We start from the raw sequence: 20,221 nt of genomic DNA on the forward strand, positions 1-20,221 counted from the left end.
GATGGGCACGGTGAGCGGCTGACAGAGGCGGAGACCCGCATTGGGGCGGTGGAAGATGTCTCGCAAACCACGGCCAAAAAGTGTGCGGAGACCGAGAGACTGCTGGAGGCGCTAAAAAACAAGACGGAGGATTTGGAGGCGCGATCGCGGCGCAATAACGTGAGAATCATGGGGGTTCCAGAGTCCACCAACACTGGCCGGATGGAAACGTATGTCGAGGATCTGATTCGCAGCGTTCTTGGCACGGAGCACCTCTCCTTGATGTTCCTGATTGAAAGAGCGCATCGGTCACTGGCCCCGAGACCGAAACCTGGGGCGCCTCCGCGTCCCATAGTCGCCAGGGTCCTAAGCTACAGGGACCGTGCTGCCATCCTCAGACTAGCGCGGGAAAAAAAGCAGATTACACACCAGGGCAATACTCTGGAATTCTATCCGGACTTCACAATCGCAGTCCAGCAGGCACGGAAGGAGTTCAATCCGTTTAAAAAGAAACTGCGCGACCTTGGTGTTGACTACGCCATGCTCTATCCCGCTAGGCTTCGTATAACGCACGGGGGCCGTGCAACGTTGTGTCACACACCTCAGGCGGCACAAGATCTCGTCAAAAAAATCGGAGCCAAGCGCAAAGAGAGGTAGAGAACGGATCAGGCTGCGGACACCGACTAGTGGATTGCAAAAGAGAGCTGCCCGGAGGGTGGCGACGGCGCTGCCCATCATGAGACGCTTCTGCGGCCTGATGGTGAGGCCAATGTGGATCGGCGCGGACGGCGGTGGCCCCTGTGGACTGTCGGAGGCTGCACGTGCGAGTGCCACTGAACAGGACTGCCCGGGCCCACGCCCTGCTGATAACTGGTAACTCTAATGTTCCTCCAGCCCTGGTGGGACTAAAGTAGCTGTTGATTGCGGGCTGCCGAGGGGTAATGCTATAACAAGCTGGGGCTCACCTAATGGTAAATATTGACGCTCTGTGTTGCGGTCATGTACAGCCCATGGGAATGGGAGATAACAGGATCGATGAATAGCTGGAGAAATGAGCTCTGGTGGCTGGGGCTGGGACCCTGATACAGGTGACAGAACTGGGAGGCATAGCTACTGGCTGGCTGGGGGTTGGTTATTGTTCATCGAACAGCGTGCAGGTGATGCTGCGGGGTGGTTGGCGTGGATAGATAATGTGCTCACTGTGGGCCATGATGTGGGTTGTGAGGATGCATGCACAGACAGGGGGCCTTTTGGGCTCCACATCATAATTTGTACCCATCCACATCCATTGAGTTGGATGGAGAAGTGTGCTCTAGGCGGTCCCCCGAAGCGGGTGATCCCCGAACTAAGTTCATTCAATGTTCGTTTTCAAATGTGGGGTGTGTCTTTGGCATGGTTGGGGTGCTGAAGTGGGTGGGGGGAGGTGGGATGGGGTTGGGAAGTTGATATGTTGGTCACTGTGCATGAGACGCATCGCTGAAATCCAAGTACTATTGGGGAGGAACACCGGAGGCCTTCCATGCCTAGATGGTCACTGGGGCGCGCTCATTAACTGCGGGGTTGAATGGTGCAATAACGTCAGTACTGGGACATGGCTGAGAAAAGGTTAGGAACTGGGTGCATCCGACTGCTCACATGGAATGTGCGGGGGCTCGGTAACCCCAAGAAAATTAGGCAAACACTGGCATACCTAGACAGGCTGCGCATCGACATTGCACTCATACAGGAGACACACTGTGCATCACTCCTCGTACTCATCATATGCACGGGGGGTACTGGTACTGGTTAGAAAGGGACTAAAATATGCGATAGACACGGTCAAGGCGGATAACATGGGGCGCTTTGTCATTCTAACAGGTCTCCTGCGGGGACAAAGACTTGCTGTTGTGAATATATATGGGCCTAATGTGGATGACCCGCAGTTCTACCACTCACTGTGGGGTAAGCTGCGAGATCTGCAAACCCCCCACGTGATCTGGGGAGGAGACTTTAATCTAGCACTCTGTGATGACGTAGACAGATCTGGAGTGACAATGGAACCTCACAGACGCGCACTGCATGTCCTACAGGACATAATGGTGGACAGGGGACTTACTGACATTTGGAGAAGTAGATACCCCGAGGGAAGAGAAGCCACACATGTAGCTGTGGCACACGGTAGCTGGTCCCGCATAGATTACTGGCTGGTGACTGGGGATATTGCCTTATGGACACGGGAGGTCCGACATCTGCCTAGAACGCTATCGGATCACAGCCCGGTGCTCCTTTCCCTGGAACTCCCGAACTATACGCCACCTCCCTTCAGTTGGAGATTTAACGCTAAAGCACTACTAGATCCCATATACGTTGATACCATTGGGCAGGTGGTGCAGGATTATTTTACTAACAATGCGCCTACTACAGACGACCCATGCGTACTCTGGGAGGCTTTCAAGGCCACAATACGAGGCGTCTGTATAAGCACTAATGCTGGTATCCTTAAAGACATACGGCAACAGCTCCATACAAGGGAGGAAAAACTACGACATTTAGAGCGGGACTATGAGCGCACACAAAACTCTCAGATACTAGGCGATATTAGAAAAACACTTTCTGAATTCCAGAGCTTCGCGGAAGACGAAATTAAGTATACAGCGAAAAGACAGGTAGCGAGGGCCTATGGGGAGGGCGGCAGACCGGGCAGGCATCTGGCGGCTAACATCTGTGAAGGACGCGCCCCACAGAGCATTCAGATGATTCGAAGTCAGCAGGGAGAGAGGAAGTATGGAGAGCAGGAAATACTGGGCGAGTTTGTGGCCACCTATAGGGCGCTGTACGCCTCCAGGCCAACGGCCACTTCGGCGGAAATAGTGGAATATTTGGATGATGTGGCGATAGCGTGGCTGTCAGACACGTACCGGGAATACCTATCTCTGCCCATCACGGTAGAAGAGGTCACGGAGGTGATTCGGTCACTGCCGAATGGTAAGGCTCCAGGCCCAGATGGGTTCACATGTGAATTCTATAAGGCCTTTGTGGACTAGCTGGCCCCTCATCTGGTGGAGATGTATGGCAATGCCCACGAGCAGCAGCACCTGCCGCCAACCCTACGGGAAGCATTACTACTAGCGCTGCTTAAACCTCAAAAAGATCCGGAGCTCTGTGACTCGTACAGACCCTTATCCCTTATAAATGTGGACAATAAGATCCTGGCCAAACTGCTTGCTGCCCGACTGAACCCTTTAATGCCCAGCCTGATCCTGCCCGATCAATCGGGGTTCATACCGTCGCACTCCACTGCGCACAATACCCCAACACTGTTCGCGCTCTCGTACTATCTAACACCCGAGACAAAGGCGGCGGCGGTCTTCTTGGACGCGGCCAAGGCCTTTGATTCATTGGAGTGGCCCTACCTGAATGCGGTACTGCGACGGATGGGCTTTCCGCCCATGTTCCTCCAATGGATACAATTATTATATGACGCGCCAGTGGCACGGGTTCGGGTGAACAACTATATCTCAGACCCCATTGACATTCGGAGGGGGACACGGCAGGGGTGCCCCCTGTCCCCTCTCCTATTCGCGCTGGCTTTGGAACCTCTAGCGTGCAAAATCCGGCAGGGGCATCATTACTCGGCTCTGCAGTTTCTGCAACGGCCGCTGCACATATCGTTGTATGCCGACGATATGTTGCTATATGTGAGGGACCCAAGGGACAACTTGAACCCGTTATTGAGGGAATATATTAAATTTGCGAGCCACTCCGGTGTCACTATAAATTGGGCCAAGTCCATGATCATTCCCTTGACGGACAGCACGCAGTCGCACCCCATGGACTACCCTCTGGAGTGGAGGACTGACCCGATAAAATATCTGGGCGTGTGGTATCACAGAGATCCGGAAATTGTGATTCGGACTAACTATGGGAGGGCAATCGATACCTTGGAAAAGAAGGTGGGGAGATGGATCCACTTACCACTGTCTCTGGCGGATCGCATTGCCATTGTAAAAATGGTAGTGCTGCCTAAGCTACTCTACCTATTCAATAACATCCCCATCCACCCTCCAGCAGAGGTCTTTCGACGTATTACCTCGATGGTTCTCCGGTTCATCTGGGCAGGAAAGATGGCTAGGGTTGAGTTGCGGACACTTACACTGCCGTACAGCCGGGGTGGGTTCGGGGTTCCCGATTTTTTACTTTACTACCTCTGTGCGCAAGCGCAATATGCGCATTTTTGGTACCACAAAGTCCCATTCCTCACCCATACCGCAATCGAAGAAGGGGACGCCCTGCCAATCCCGCTAGAAGCGGTTATAACCCATCGCAGGCCTCCATTACACAAGAAAGACATTAACACAATAGATGCCACGAACAAAGCATGGCATATTATGGGCAGGAAAGCTAATAAACTACCGCTGTATGCCTCGGCGCTCCGGCTCCAATGGCATCCGGAAATTTCAGTCACGCAGGAAGAAGTGGGGTTGGAATTGCTGCGCCAGGTGGGCATCGACACGCTGGGGGATCTGTACGAAGATGGGACTTTTAAAACGCTAGATCAATTGACATTCATTAGGAATATGACTGTACTGTTCCGATTCAACTATCACAGGCTGCAAAAAGCTGTGAAGCAGCTGTACCCAACATATCCGGCGGAACCTCCAGGATTGACCGCTCTGCAGTGGCTAATCACCACACTCACGGCCAAGCACCTGGTATCTACACTGTATACGAAAATCCAAGCTGACATAGCGGCAAATACGAATGCCTCCATGGAGAAGTGGAATAGCTGCTTAGACACCCCACTAACAGAGGATGAATGGGCTACTGCTTGTACACTAACTGGCATGTTAACGCCCAATGGCAATCTCCGCATCCTACATTTCAAGTACCTACATCAGACGTACTACACGCCTGCCAGGCTACACAGATATGGGCTGCGGGAGGATTCTAGATGTGGGCGCTGTGGTGCAGAGGGGCGGACTTCATTCATCTGGCGTGGTCGTGTGGGGCAATTGGGGAATACTGGGTACAAGTGACGCAGCTGTTGGGGGCTATGGTGGGCGGTGAGGTGTGCTGTGAGGCCAAAACCTGTTTGCTGGGACTGCTGCCCGGGTTTAGGGCCTTAAAGCGTAGATTCTGTGTGATAGCGTTACTAATGGCCAAAAGGAGGGTCTCGCTCTGCTGGAATGGCAGGCAGATCCCGAAACCTAAAGAATGGCTTGCGGACTTAACGTACTGTAGAGACACCCTAAGGACCTATGAAGAAGAACTCCCTACCAGATCGAAGCCAAGAGACTATTGGACGTACCTAACCCAATATTTGCAATTGCATCAAGGGAACTAACCACTGCCATTACATGCGATAAGGGACGGTGGGCGTGGGGGGCCTCTGATCAGGAATGGAACAGCAAGAATTGGATGACGGATGCTGTTGTACTGTGACTGAAATGTTATGGTTGTCTTTGTTTGTACACAATTAAAATGCTAATAAAAAAAAATAAAAAAAACTCAACAGTTTGGGGCCGATCTTGTTTCTGAAGCGGTCAATCCGACCGCAGTGTTATGATGCACTGCAATGAATGACGTTCCGACCAACTTGGTTCTTCCAATCCGGGATGGAAAATCCGACCGTGGCTGTTTCGGAAAGGATGAATGGAGCAGATCCGAGAGCTGTCCGGCCCTGCAACCACCCACCCTTTTACGATGCGTATTTCTGATGGGCCGTCTGTGTCTTTCCAACCACCTTATCTGAGCTGGCAGAAGGGGGGCTCATAAGGCCGAAACTCACCACAACATGCTTCCACAGTTCCTGTGCAGTCATGGTGCCCATCGCGCACATCATACCGCTTCTGTACCTACTTGATGACCAGCAAAACCAGGACCGTCACAGACGTAACCGCCAGTAAGTGACACACCCAACCAACACCAGTGGGCTTCAAAATTATCATTGCTGCACCCCCGCCCTGTAAAAATTAATTAATTCTCTGCCACCCTCAATTTTTGCACTATTGTTCATCGAAATTGGCAATATCTAAACAGGGCTAAACCAAGCAACTGGTGTTGCTGATGACTGTCATTCCATTGTCTCTCAAAGGCACAAACAAAATGCCCTTAACTCAATGGTGATGATGAAGATGAAATGATGAACATGCCCATGAAGGAAGTCTAACGTTGCATGTGTAAAAATTATGACACCATTTCAATGGCTTCAAATATGTTGTTATCATAGCACACCAAAGAGCATGTCATTCGATTCGATACAGGAGGATTCGTATTATTTAAGCTCTGCTACCCCTTTTCACACATACTCCCAGTCAGGAAATAAATGACCAAAGTTGTCAGTGACAGCCCATTACAAGGCTGGCTTTCTGCTGCTCATGCTCCTAACACTAAAAACAAAACATGAGCCTCTCTGGCCTAGAGACTGGTGCACCCCTTGATATAATTTAAGACCTCCCCCGTGCGTGGGGGACCTCACCCTGCCTTTTGAAGACCTCTGGCCTATACATGAAAGTGACCACAAAGCGAAGCTGCAGTAATGTGAAAGTGTCCTTTACCATGTTGTTCAGGGGGAATGAGGGAATGTCAGCATAGGGTATCCCCAGTGTGAACTGGAAATACAGGGAAAGGTAGTAATACAAATGTGCATAGGCACATAGATATATGTACAAAAATAGGTATGGTGAGCTCACCGCTGCTTTAAGTGCCACATGTCATGGCAACATAACACTAATGCACACCTAAAAGTATGTCCCACAGAAACCCACACTGTGGCACACTACATCCTCCCTGAACCAATATCCTCATAACCACTACTGAGAGCAAAGACTGAAGGCCCACCTGAACTGCATTGTGAATGAGATTTTGGCAGTGCAGTATCACACTGAAAATGTATATCTTGAGATGTACTACATGGGGGGGCTTGAAGATGCATTGGAGGAGCAAGCACTGACAACTCTATATCATTCTATGAAAAGTAGTTTGATTTGATAGTGCTTAGCATTACCATGATGGCAATTGTATGCACAGTAAGCTACTATCCAAACTCCATTGAGTGCATCAACATCTTGAAACAAGCATCCCCCGACAATTCTAAGGGAGGCATATAAAAACTGTGCTACGGGGCCAGGCCATCTCATTAGTTGCTGACCATAAACGGGCCACACGACAACAGATTGAGACATTAGACCAGGGGGTGCTCCAGGCGGAGACTGACCACGCTACAGACGCCAGTGAGACTACTGCACACAAGATGCACCTTGTGCAACAGGGATACAGGCCATATGCATGGGAGGAGGCGTAATCCAAACTTACCAATGTGCAGCACTCTATATATGAAGTAGGCGATAAAGCAGGCAAGCTTCTTGCCTGGCAAGAGAAGAAGGAAAGAGCTAACAGGTGGGTGGCACAACTCTGGCTGGAAACCGAGTCCACAACCTCTGACCCTCAGCGAATAGTTGAGACACTTGCGGCCCACTACAAACAGGTATATACGCCTCTGGCCTCAGCCACAATAGATGAAAATGTAGTCTTCCTGAAGGATATACAGATGACCAAGCTTACACCTGAGGCATCACAGACTCTAGAGAAAGATCTGACCCAAGACAAGCTTATGTTAGCTGTGGGGGCGTTACAAACGGGAAAGGCGCTAGGACCCAATGGTATACCGGTGGAGCTATACAAGAAAGCGACACCACAGCTCATACCACATCTGCTCAATATGTATATGGATAGTTTGGAAAAAGGGGAGCTACCAAGATATCAGCGCATGGCGACAATCTTTGCAATACATAAACTGGGCAAACCGCCGCAGAAAGGCATGTCATACAGACCAATCTCCTTGATAAATGCGGAAGCCAAAATACTTGCTGGCCATGAGGCTGCAGCCGCCTCTGATAACACTGGTCAATCAGGATTTATGCCAAATCGAAACACGGCACTTAACCTGAGGAGATTGCACAGTGTAATGGCGCACAAGACTACTACTGAAGAAGACACGGTTATTCTGTTGTTGGATGCCCGTATGGCATTCGACCTCGTTGAGTGGCCTTTACTTTTTCCGGTCCTCCGCCACATGTGATTTGGCCCACATTTCTGCGCATGGATACAGCTACTGTATACAAAGCCCCTGGCGCAGGTAGTTGTAAATGGCCGCATCTCGTCAGATTTCCCTCTGGGTAGAGGAACGAGGCAAGGCTGTCCTCTGTTACCACTCCTCTTTGCGCTGGTGCTGAAACCATTAGCGGCATGGATACGACAGGACCCTGTCATCCATGGTTTGAAATGAGCAATAGGGTGGGAAGACCGAATCTCACTATATGCGGACGATATATTATTATATCTGGCATCACTTGCACGCTCTATGAACAGTCTATTAGATATATGCGCAGCGTATGGGCGGGTCTCTGGTTACACCATAAACTAGGCAAAGTCGCTCTTCTATGTACTTCACGGTCCCCCGCCACGGCTTCCGCGTAACTGTGACATACAGATTGCGACCGAAGAACTTAAATACCTCGGCATATATATATCACACACCTAAACACACAATTTAGGGCAGAAAACATCACACAGCCACTGGCGCGTTTCCCCTGCGATTTCAAATATTGGCGCTCACTGCCACTTACGCTACTGGGGAGAGCAGCCCTCTTTAGGATGATGGCACTCCCCAGATTTTTATATGCCCTACAAAAAACGCAGATTCCAGTGTCCCCTGCATACTTGCATCGATAAATGCCGAGGTTGCCACTCTGCTATGGGACGGGAAACCTGCCCGTATAGCCATGCATAAACTTGGGAGGGGGTGGTATGACGGTGGCATTGCCCTCCCCAATATAAAAATCTATTACTGGGCATCCCAGCTCACGGTGATAAATCAATGGCTTCATGCACCACAAGATGACCCTGCATATCGTATGGATAGACACCTCCTAGGAGCTGATGGGATAATGGGGACACTATAAAACAAATCAAGGAGGGTGGCCCTCACAGGTCCAACAGCCCACACTATCAGAATCTGGTTTGAGGCACAGCGAATGCTGGGATGGGAAGGGGTCTTAACGTTGGCCACGTCATCATGGGAAACCCAACGGCTCGGTAAGCTGTGAAATACCAAAGGATTTAGACACTGGGACCTGATAGGTATTTCTTAAGAGTGGGAGACATATGGAAAAAAGGCACAGTAGTCCCGTTTTCCCAACTAAAGACCACTTACGGGATGGCACAGACAGAAACCTTCGGATATATGCAGGTCAGACATGCACTGAGAGGAGTGCTTTCACCAGGTACAAAACTACCAGAGGCCCCACCATTAGAGGACAGACTCCTGACAGACCACCTGACTAAAAAAGCCATTTCCCTGACATACGAAAAAATAATAAACAATCAGCCGGACCCCATGACCACTCTTAAGGAGGGATGGGAGACTGAGGGGGGAACACTGGATGAAACGGATTGGCAGGATGCAATCACATCCCCAAAAGAGGTAGCAATTTCCTCAAAATTTAAACTGGTACAATTTAAAATTTTGCACTGCACTTACTACACACAATCACTAGGGAGATAATATAAGTTTTGCACAGCCCTTACCATGTTCTGCGGAACACCAACGTTTCTTTGGGCTTCCCAAAGATACACCCAATGCACTTGGTCGAAGGCCTGTGCTGCATCTACCACTACTACAGTCATAGGCAAATTCTGGGCCTCCGCCATATCTATAACCCCCATCATCAGGTACATAAGCTCATTAAGCTGCCTCCCTGGAATAAAACCTCTTTGATCCGAGTGTATAACTCCCCTAATGATCTGTGCTACTCTTGAAGCTACTATCCCTGAAAAGATCTTCTAATCTGTGTTCAAGAGCGATATTGGTCTTTAAGAGTCTACTCTCAACGGATCTTTATTCGGTTTCAAAATTAAAGTTACCGTGGCCTCTGACCAGGATCGGGGAGCTGTTTCACCTTCTATGTATATTGCATTAAATATATCTTTCAAGACCGTAGCTACTTTATCTATGATTTGAGTGTAGATCTCAACTGGGAAGCCATCTGGCCTGGCTGTCTTCCCGCCTGCCATTTTCCTACACTGTACCCTGATCTCCTCCTCCGTGATCTCTACCTCCAAAACCCTCTTTTGCTCGTTTGTTAATTGCGAAATCTCCGTCCTCTTTAGCCATGCCTCTATGCGATCTTTCCTGGGTTGTATATCCTCTCTATATAGGCTACTCGTATATCTCCGGGCTTCTCCACTTATATCTGCATTGGTATTCAACATCACCCCTGACTCTGTGTTTATTAAATTCCATATTTAATTTCTGGCCCTATTAGTTTTAGCCTTCCAAGTCAAAAGCAAACTACACCTTTCACCATATGAAAAATGCTGGCGCTTACTCACTTTCCATTTATCCGATATCCTTTTATCTAGCTGTGCTTGAAATTCTGCCTGTAGCCCCTCCAATTCTCTACTTAGTACAGGAACTCCACCTGATCCCTCCATCGAAGCCTTCTGAAGATCGCATTCTCTGGCCTTGATCTCTTTAATTTGCTCACTCGTCTTCCTGCCTCACCGCACGCCTCTTACCAACCATTATAGAGCTAAATATTGCCCTTAGATAAGCTTTAAAAGCATCCCTGACTATTTGCAATTTTGCAGAGCCCCTAGTAAGAAGAAAAAAGTCAACTGTCTTATCCGCTAAGTTCAGTACCACCCTCTCATCTAATAGGATAGTCCTATCCAGAGTCCACCTTCTCGGTCCCATTTTTTGGTGATGTCTAAGGAATAGGACCACTGGAGAATGGTCTGAAAGAGCTGCGGGACATGTTTTACCGCTTCCATGTTTGCGTGTAACTCCTGATCCACAAGAAAATAATTGATACGAGAATGATGCCCATACTTTTTACTATAGAAAGTAAAATCCCTAGCTCTCCCCATCTTACTGCGTCATATATCCATCAGATTAAATTCAGCCATCCTGTTTTTCAACCTAGCAGATGTTTTAGGGGGGCTGACATATTCAACTTTTGATGTTCTATCTAGTTTTTCATTTAGAACCAAATTAAAGTCCCCTCCATGTGTAATCTGGGCCGTAGTCTCCAAAAGGCAAGATTCTAACTTCATTAGGGCTTCTGCATTGTCATTGTTTGGACCTTAATACATTGCACACAATACTGTCCTACCTTGAATCACTAAATTAGCCACTAACCATCTACCAGAGAGAGCCGATTCATATTTTACAAGCCTTAATTCCAGAATTGATTCTGATAATTAAAGCCACTCCTCTAGTACAACCTCTCTGGTCTGAACACACTACCTCCTGGACCCAACGTAGCTTGCTAAAACATAACCCACATTCTTTCCGTTCCAGATGGGTCTCCTAAAGCAGTATAATTTGCGCCTCACTATTCTTGAGGTATTCTGTCACCCGGGCCACCATCTTCCTAGATCTCAAACATTGACATTCCAAGATATAAATTGAACCATGTTTAACTTATTCATACTCGAAACACCACACTCTATCCCCATTTAGCTTCTTCAGCATAGACTCTTGATTAAACTTCCTAACCTGATAGGACCCAGAAATGGCTATAACCATATTAGAGTATAACAAAAGAGGACCAATTTTTATTTTTTTGTCTTATGCTCCCAACATCCAGTGCCCCCCATCACCCACCCCCATGCCCCCTTGGAAATCCCCTTTCCCATCCCTCGGCAATAGAATCCACCCTTCGCGACCCCCCCTCCCGAAGAGAGATAGTTATATGTGCATTAAAGAAAAGAAAGCCTAACAACTCATAAGGAACTTGTTTAGATGCACCTACACTATTTCACCTGATAGGGGACCCATACAGAAACTTTAAAGACTAAACACTCATCCCTCCATCTGAGCTAAAAAAAAAAAGTGCCCACCTCTTCTGGATTACTAATATTGTGCATATTATTTCTCCACATAATTTTCATCATCGCTGGAAACTTCATCTGGACCTGGGCCCCTTTACCCCGTAGATCGTTCATCCTGGTCCCCAATTCCCATTGCCTCTGTGCAGTTCTCCTGCCTATGTCTGATCTCACTTAGTAGCTAAAGTTTCCGTACTTCAGAGATCCTTCCTTCAAGGCACGTCCCAACACCAACTCTTTAACTGCATAGGTAAGAAAGTTAATCAGAGTTTTCCTTGGAGTCTTCCTAGCAGGGTTTAACTTAAAGGGATCCCTGGGCACCCTCTGACTCTCCTTTCTCAAGATCCAGGTCTGGTCTGTCATGTAGTATTCCTTCTCTTAGTAGTTTACAGATGAAACTTTTAATGTCACCTTTTTCAGTGCCTTCCGGAATATTAAGAACTATCAAATTGTTTCACCTGGACTGAGTTTCAAGCCTCTCCAAGTCTTCCTGCAGGGATTTATTTTGGGATTTCAAGGTCTCTACGTCCCTGGAATTCTCACACATAGCTTCAGACAGAACCTTCACCTTCCCTTCCAAAATTGCAGTGCGTTGTGCAATACCATTCAGTTTTTCCTCTAGTACCCAACATTTTTCTTGGATACATTTTTGGTTATCCTCAGAGATCTCGAACTTCATAAGAATGTCCTGCCTGAGGTTCAATATAATTTTTTCCAACTGATTTACAGTCCCTCCTTCAACCTGAGGACTAGCTTCCCCTTGGCTTAGGTTACCTGCCATAGATGGTTGACTGCTATCTTGAGGCAGTCTCAAGCTAGGACTTGGACCGCTCCCATCTTGTTCGTCCCCAGCCAAGTTGGCCAACAAAGAAAAACGGTTTTCAAGAGAAAGTGGTACTATGTGCGTCAGCGTCGGATTTACACTGCTCCTCGTCCCCTGATTAGACACACTGACCTGCTTCATTATTCTAAAATAGGAGCTAAGGGATGGTGAGGGCTTTGAGAGTGAACGCAACTCTTTAGGCCCGCAACGCTTAGGTTTCCCCGCAGCTTTCACCACCTTTTGAATCAGGGTAAATAGCTACCACCTCCCACGCCGTCTGCTCCCTTGATTTTCCCTCTTTACCTTTCCTCTCAGGGACCGACCGTAATTGGTACCGATTCCTTACATGCGGTACTCTATCAGCTGGGGTATTAACTGAGGTATTTTCCTCTCTAGTACTCCGTACACCAGTGCTTACTCTGGCACTTCCCATGGCACTCTCAGCCCCCACCTTCAAATAATCTTTAGAAGAAGAAGAAGAAAGTACCTGTGGGGGGTGATCTCTTTCCATCGGCCCCAGCTGTACCTGTAATATTTTCAGAAGTTGCACTTTGTTCTCCCGTACATTCCTCTCAACTGTACAGGGACGCCCTGTCTGTTCGGTAAATTTCTTCGCCCGCTCCTCCGTGTAGTCAGCGCAGCGTCTTTCCTCCGTAGGCTGCCGCCCCGTGCTGCCTCTGCCTCTATCAAGCCGGAAGCCGGCCAGTGCTGTTGCCATGCGGGACCTCTGCCAGAGAGCCGCCTCCCAGCACCAGACCACCTTCTGACGCCTCCCGTCGGATCCCATACGGGTTTGACGGGTTCCCTCAACAAAATCAGGTAAGCCTCCACACTATATATCCAGCGGCGCATAAACTAAGTGTTCTTTTGGCAAAACTCAGAAATTTCTGCTTTGTTCGGTTTGCATCTCTCCCCTCAGTCCGGAAGTTCCTGCGACCGGCGTCAGCCTGCCACTATGTTTCCATCTCCAAAGAGCTGGTCTTATTGTTGAAGGTTTAGTTAACTGACAGATTTTGCACTCTCGTACTCATAGTGCTAGGTCACCTTTGGCATTAATAATCACCAATAACATTATTGTGTTATAAGAAAAATTGCAGAAACCCCAGTACTCCCGTAACCTATGTCCTCATGAAATAATTCAGATCTACCTGATACGTTTGGTATCCATCAGAAGTCATGCTATTATATACAGGGTTTGAGCACACAATCACATTTGATGCTCCAGCTTCTTATCCATCGGCAGTCTAAGAGACAGCTAGGTTTTTACTTTTTCTACAACCAGTCCCATTGTGTTCCACACCATTTTTCCAAATTGTTGTCAACTTTTTGGAGATAACAGTGATTTTTGTAGATCACCTTTTTGGCTGACATTGAGAAGTTGTTCACTTGATTATTGGCAGAGGAGTGGGGCTCCCCTATTTTTGGCAATGTCCCTATTCTCCACTATCAGGTTTTGCTTTAAAAACAATGTCTGATACATCACTAAGTCTGTTGCTCCCATATCCCCAGGAGTACACTTAGAGACGTGTTATGTAAAGTGCTCCAGGGGCACAACAAGCACAAGTACCCACTTTCTGTCCCCCTGAGACTCTTTGGTATTACAAAAGGGGCCACAAATGTTTGAGCAGCCTCTTCTTTTATACAGATAGTGCCCATGTACATCAATCAATCATGCTGTATTTGTAGAGCACAACCTATTACACATGAGGTTATACAGGTGCTGGGCTGCGGTTTTCAGTGAAAAAGACAGGTTGTGAGCTTCTTCCTAAAGTCTGTCAGCAATGGTGATGTTCAGAGGTGTAGGGGGAGGGCGTTCCAGGATTTGCTCATGAGTGGGAGAAGGAGCTTCCTCCAGTGCAGCAGTGACACATGTGCGGTGTCTGTTCTAGGGCGAAGTGGGTGGAGCGGAGATTCCTGGAAGGTTGGTGCAGGTTCAAAAGATGGTTCATGCCAACTGGGCTTTGTAGGTGTGCGTGGGTCAGGAGTTTGAAAAGACATCTTGTCTACATACAGACCCAGTGGAGGTATCTCAGGGGGTGGGTGGGTCCTTTTGGGCAGGTTAAGGGGCAGTCTGTCTGCTGCGTTCTATATCGTCCGAAGTCTTCTCATGAGTTCGCTGGTGGTGCCTGTATAAAGTGTGTTGCCTTTGTCCAGACAGCTGGAGATGAGGACCTGCGTCGCTATTTTCCTGGTGCTGATGGGGAGCCATTTGAAGATTCCACGGAGCATGCAGAGTGTGTGTCAGCAGGCTGAGGCGATAGCATTGACCTGTTGTTTCATGGAGAGTTTGCTTTCCAGAATAATGCAGAGGTTCATGTAAAGCTGGTGCAATTCTAAACGGTTGTTCCCTCATTTGCATGGTGGAATGGCCTGTGCATGAGTGAAACACCTCACCTCTGTGCCTGCTTCATAATAAGAACTATGGCGCAAAGATAAAGAGACTGTCAGGAGGTGCACTGAATATTCGCCACAAAGAGGGGAGTACAGTCAGCGTCCCCCTAGACATCCCTTTGCAATCAGAGCTCTGTCCCCTGTGCCATCTGCACTGTGAAAGGCAGATGGTCTGCTTCAGTCAGCCAATATGTCTTTCACTAATGCTCTGCCCAGTTCATGGGTGCCCTGAGGGCAGCACAATATCAGTAAAAGGATGCATTATCCCTGTTTGCACCTGGCACACTTACCTAAAATTACACCGCGGGGGGAAAAGGGGCAGTTCACCAGTACTGTATTAGGCCCCTATTGCTTACATTTTAAAAGTTATTCCTACTGTTCTAGTTCTCTTCATATGACATGCCAGTAACATTTCAGCCTGTGGCATTTCCATAATACGTGGCTAAAGGTGTCACTTTGCTCACTGTTCCTTAAGCATAACTTGTTGCCTGCCTGCCTGTTGGACTTGGCCCTTCTGGCAGGTTCACCCCTGAACTTTTTTTTGCTTTTTACTGGTGACTTGGTGTGGTGATTTTTTGGTTTCTGCGCACTTTCCCTGTGTCCCAGGGTAAAGTGCGTGCGCGCTCTGAGTGCATGTGGTGAGATAGGCCTGCCCTCCCATAGGAATGCATGGGGACTGTATGTGTCCCTAGTAGTTCCTGATGCGTGGGGTGTGCAGGCCCGAGTTTGGTATGTGCGGACTCGTGGGAGTGAATGCTGCGCGATGATGTGTGCGGCGTGCATGTACCTAGTGTGGAAGTGCCACTTCTAGAAGTGGGCACTTCTGTGTGCAGTGTGTCTGTCGCGTGATTGGCTGGTCATGTCATGTGACGGGCTAGGGATTCCCCAGAGTCAGGATGAGTCACCCAGTGGTGAATGGGGAGATCAGCAGCTAGATGGGTGGGAGGAGTACACCTGGGTCCTGAATAGGACAGGGTTTTCCACACACAATGCTGGCCCCGCCCCCTGCGGTGCGACTGACGACCCTAGCCCTGCCAATGAATAGAGTGAGGGGCTGAGCACATCAAGGGTGCTCCCCAACCAGCTGCGACTGGTTTTCCCCCTCACCCTGAACCCAGAACAAAGGGGTTTGCTGTATAAAAATGGGGCTGTGTCCCCACAGAAACTGTTCTTTGCCAGGATCCTGCCTGAGGGGGGCTGCTGCCGCTGCTGCTGGACCAGAGGACCGCCACCTGGACTACCTCCCTGCCTGGAGGCCCAGTGAGCTGGCTCTGGGTCCAGCCTTGCCCCCCCACCCCTGCCCTGCTGCATGCAGGGGAGAACTTGCCTGGACTTTTGCTGATTGTGTGCCCTGAAGCGCTGGGAGCGCTTTATTTTTCACCTCTAGCGCCTGGAAGCGCTTTCCTTTTCCTTTAGCGCTCAGGAGCGCTTTTATTTCTAAAAAGCCGGTGCCCACCCGGCGTCTGCCCCGTCTCTGCCGAGCCTGAAGTCCCCTGGCAGGTGCCCACCCTGCCAGGGACATTGCCGCCATAATCGAGTGCCCACCTCGATTTACTGCCCTCAGAGAAGCGCCGGTGCCCACCCCGCGACTTAAACACGATTTCAAAAATCACCGCCGCAGCCCGGAGTCCCGGCCGCGTCATCCCCCTGCCGCACTGGGATTGGTCCAGTGGGAGGGGGAGTGGCCCACGTGACCGGGGCCTGGTGGGAGAGGAAGGAAGCGACGGGAGCCTACCCCGCGCTCCCCGGCGGAGTGACGAGAGGGCCAGCCTGCAAGCCGCAGCGGAGTGCTGCCAAGAGTGAGGGAGCCCCCGAGGAGCGGGAGCCCTCCTAGGTCCGACGAGGCGCTCCGTTGAGCCCGTAGGCTCCGCACCCAAGCCGTGGAACACCGAGACGACCGGAGGAGGTCGGAAGGAGCCCCCCAGAGTCCCGGTGAGTGAGGGGGCGGAGTGTGCAAGTATCGAGCCGACGAAGGCTCCAACGATTGGGGCCCTCGTTTATTTTGAGCGCCGGTGCACTCCAACGTCGGGCCCACATTCTGGGAAGAGCCCACGAGGCTCCAACATGCCCCCATTTGTTTAAAAGGCCTGCAAGGCTCCAACGATTGGCCCAATCCTTGTTGAGCCCAGCGTGGCTCAGGGGGCATTTCATTTGTTGAGCCCAGCGAGGCTCAGGGGGCATGTCATTTGTTGAGCCCAGCGAGGCTCCGGGGGCATTTCATTTATTTAGAGTCCCAAAGAGGCTCCAACCCCCCCTGCTGTATATGGTTTTGAGAAGGCACAGTGGTGCCCCCGCATTTCTCCAGTTGCCCAGCACTTAGTGGGCAACTGCCACGTTTAGGTTGTGCTTTGTGTTCCTGGCTTGCGCAGCCTGCGCAAGTGCGCCCTGACTCTGCTGGACATAGGGCGTCCTTGCCCCTGAGAGGCCAGGTTGGCCTGGGGACAGTTCTTCTTGTGTTGTGCCCTCCCCTAGGGTACCTGATCATTATTCCTTGTGTATTTTTGCGCCTGCGCAATGTATTTAGGCGATGTCTCAGTCTAGTTGTGCCTATGCGTAGGAGAGGGTTTTTCCCGGTGTAGGTTAGGCTGATGTGTTCATGGTCCCCCCCTGCGTGATGTGTACCTAAGGTGTATTAGGATTGCGTAGGGTGTAATTGCCCAATACCAGTAGTTACTGGTTCTGTGATACCTGTGCTATTTTTGTGTGAACAGTAATTTCATATCATATGTTCTAAGAGTGCTAATTCCAGACAGCGGTCCATGTGGCCCTGTCCCCTGTACATATAATCCCTTGTAAATTCTGCCCGTGCCTGTTGGCACATTGTAAAGTGTGTGTTTTTATCTGATGTGTTGTGTATAATACAAAGGCTATTTTTATAGAATACCTTGTGTGGAGTTTCCTTTGTGGTGGGCCTTGGGTGTTGTTGCTGGGTGCGCGCGCAAACGCTTTACACATCGCCTCAGAAATAAGCCTGACTGCTCGTGCCAAGCTACCAAGGGGGTGAGCAGGGGTTATCTTTGGCGTGTAACTTCCTTGCCCTGACTAGAGTGGTGGTTTCTACCTGGCTTTGGCGCAAGCCCTAGCCAACCAGAAATCCCATTTCTAACATTGGTGGCAGCTGCCCAAATATGCAGAGCTGTCTCTTTGTGTAGCACATTCTGGCTTTTATCAACACCTCTCTAGGAAATCTTAAAGCATCTGTAAAACATATGACCTTCAACCGTACCAATACACTGAACCCGCCTATTTTATAGATGGTGTAACTTTCAGAATAATGTTTTTCAGTAAACTGGCATTCGCCAGGAAAATTTCCCTATTGTCAGAGTCCAGTAGCATTCTTTTTATAGAGGAGTCCTCCATAGCTTCCTCTTCAGACCCTTTACATGCAGTGAGAGTGTACCTAAGCTGAAGGTACTTAAAGGTCTGTGATTCATTCAGCTTGCTGGTATGTGAATGGTACCACTCCATTTGCATCCCAGATCTCACCTAGTATAGAGATCCCAATGTTATCCTAGTGTTTGAAGCCTTTCAGTGTATTTATTGTCTTTAAGTTAGTATCAGTCCACAGTGGTGTCCTAGGAGTTGGGGCAAGATTTAAAGTTTAGCAGACCATACTCCGTCTGTTACGGTGGTGGATGACCCTAACTGACTACCGTTTGTCAAATTTAGAGCCCACCGCTGGGCAAGCAGTGATTTCTATATCCATGACAGGAATCACTGTGATGGTGCTTTTCGTCAAGGTACAACATTTTTTGTGTAGGCTGCTAGGCTGCCACTGGTTTTTATGGTCAACCACCAACTTTTATAACGTTTTTGTGTTTCAGGAACATACTGCCAATGTGGGAGTCTGTTATTGGTAAAAACAAAACAAAACGTTAATGGCCCCCACACCAAGATATTATTTTGCCTGGTTTTGAAAGTCATTATTTGTTTTATTTCTATCCCTCACTACCAGTTTTTACTTGGTGGTGGTGATGGACAGAAGGAAAATGACATCACACTGTCCACCCTAAATAGGGCGGGTGTGGAAAGGCCTGTATTCTGTTGGGCTGTCAGAGCAAGCTTTCCATTATTAAAGCCAAAAGGGCCTCGGTCTTTGGAAAGGTGGTGGTCCTGCCAACCCTAAATTGGAGCAAGTGGACTGTCAGTTTAGTGGACTGGGTACCCTTTTGGAGAAACCTTAAATCTGGCCCTTTGTTTCCTCCTACCTATATCTCTGTTGAGTTCCCTCCATATTCCCATCAAATTGGAGGCTGCAAGTGGTGCGTTATTGGATTAGGCACTGCCATACAGAATATGGGTAGCTCCATTGATCTAATACATTTTATGAAAATTCCCTTCCCAGGAAAATGAACCATTGTTTTAAAAAGGTTGGCACCAACAGCAATATTAAGGTTAGGTATTGATGGATGCAGAAAAACATATAACACATTTTCTGGACTTTGTAGATGATCATTAAGCAAAATAACGTATGGCTCTCTCTATTTTCTGTCTTATATTTCAACAGCTATATGGTTCAAATCCTCATTTTGGACATTACCATTCAAAAGAAGAAGAAGAAGATGAAAGCAACTTTGGGGTACAGTTTACAGACTACAGAGGAGTTGGAACTCTTTTAGGCGAGGTGAACTGTCTCACCAGGCAAGCAATGGAGGTCTCAATAATATGTGATACAGCAGTGCAGGTCAGGAAAAGTCATATTTCTGTCAGATAAGTATGGTTCTTTCCTCAGAAAATCATACATATGCTAACTCATTTTTAATTTACTTTACCAGCTGGGACTTGTTGGATAATATGTTCTCTTTCCTCACAGGAGTGAGTTATTGCGAAGGGAGTGACCTCTCTTCTTCTGGGCCTTTGTGTGGAAACTGATCATTTGCGACCCTGCCTCATCGGAGGTCAGCCGCTGCATATACGTTGGTTTTAAAATGAATTAGCCAACAACCCATCCGTCATAATCAAGAAACTCATGTGGACCTTGTTGTGCCAAGAGCAACTAAAAGGCCTTTTCACCACCAACAGGACATTGGACTGCATGGTAGATCGACCAGCCTCCTAGCACCTACGACCTTTAACTCCTTATCTCACTCTGCAATTCAGGTGTCATCTTTTGTTTGGCTCATCCTTTAGATGATCTCATGTCTGGGATCTGGACCA

The 20,221-nt window shown here is 48.8% G+C and overlaps 1 protein-coding gene across 1 annotated transcript in view; it reads left to right on the forward strand.

Moving 5' to 3' along the window:
- Positions 1-20,221, forward strand: part of LOC146860813 (sperm-specific sodium:proton exchanger-like) — a 4,738,575-nt gene that overhangs the window by 4,373,881 nt on the left and 344,473 nt on the right. The window contains exon 19 of the mRNA XM_085646173.1: positions 19,572-19,748. Coding sequence (XP_085502299.1) covers positions 19,572-19,748 — 177 coding nt within the window. The remainder of the gene's footprint in view (positions 1-19,571; positions 19,749-20,221) is intronic.

Source organism: Triturus cristatus, chromosome 3_1 (genome assembly GCF_964204655.1).
Source record: "Triturus cristatus chromosome 3_1, aTriCri1.1, whole genome shotgun sequence".
NCBI lineage: Eukaryota > Metazoa > Chordata > Amphibia > Caudata > Salamandridae > Triturus > Triturus cristatus.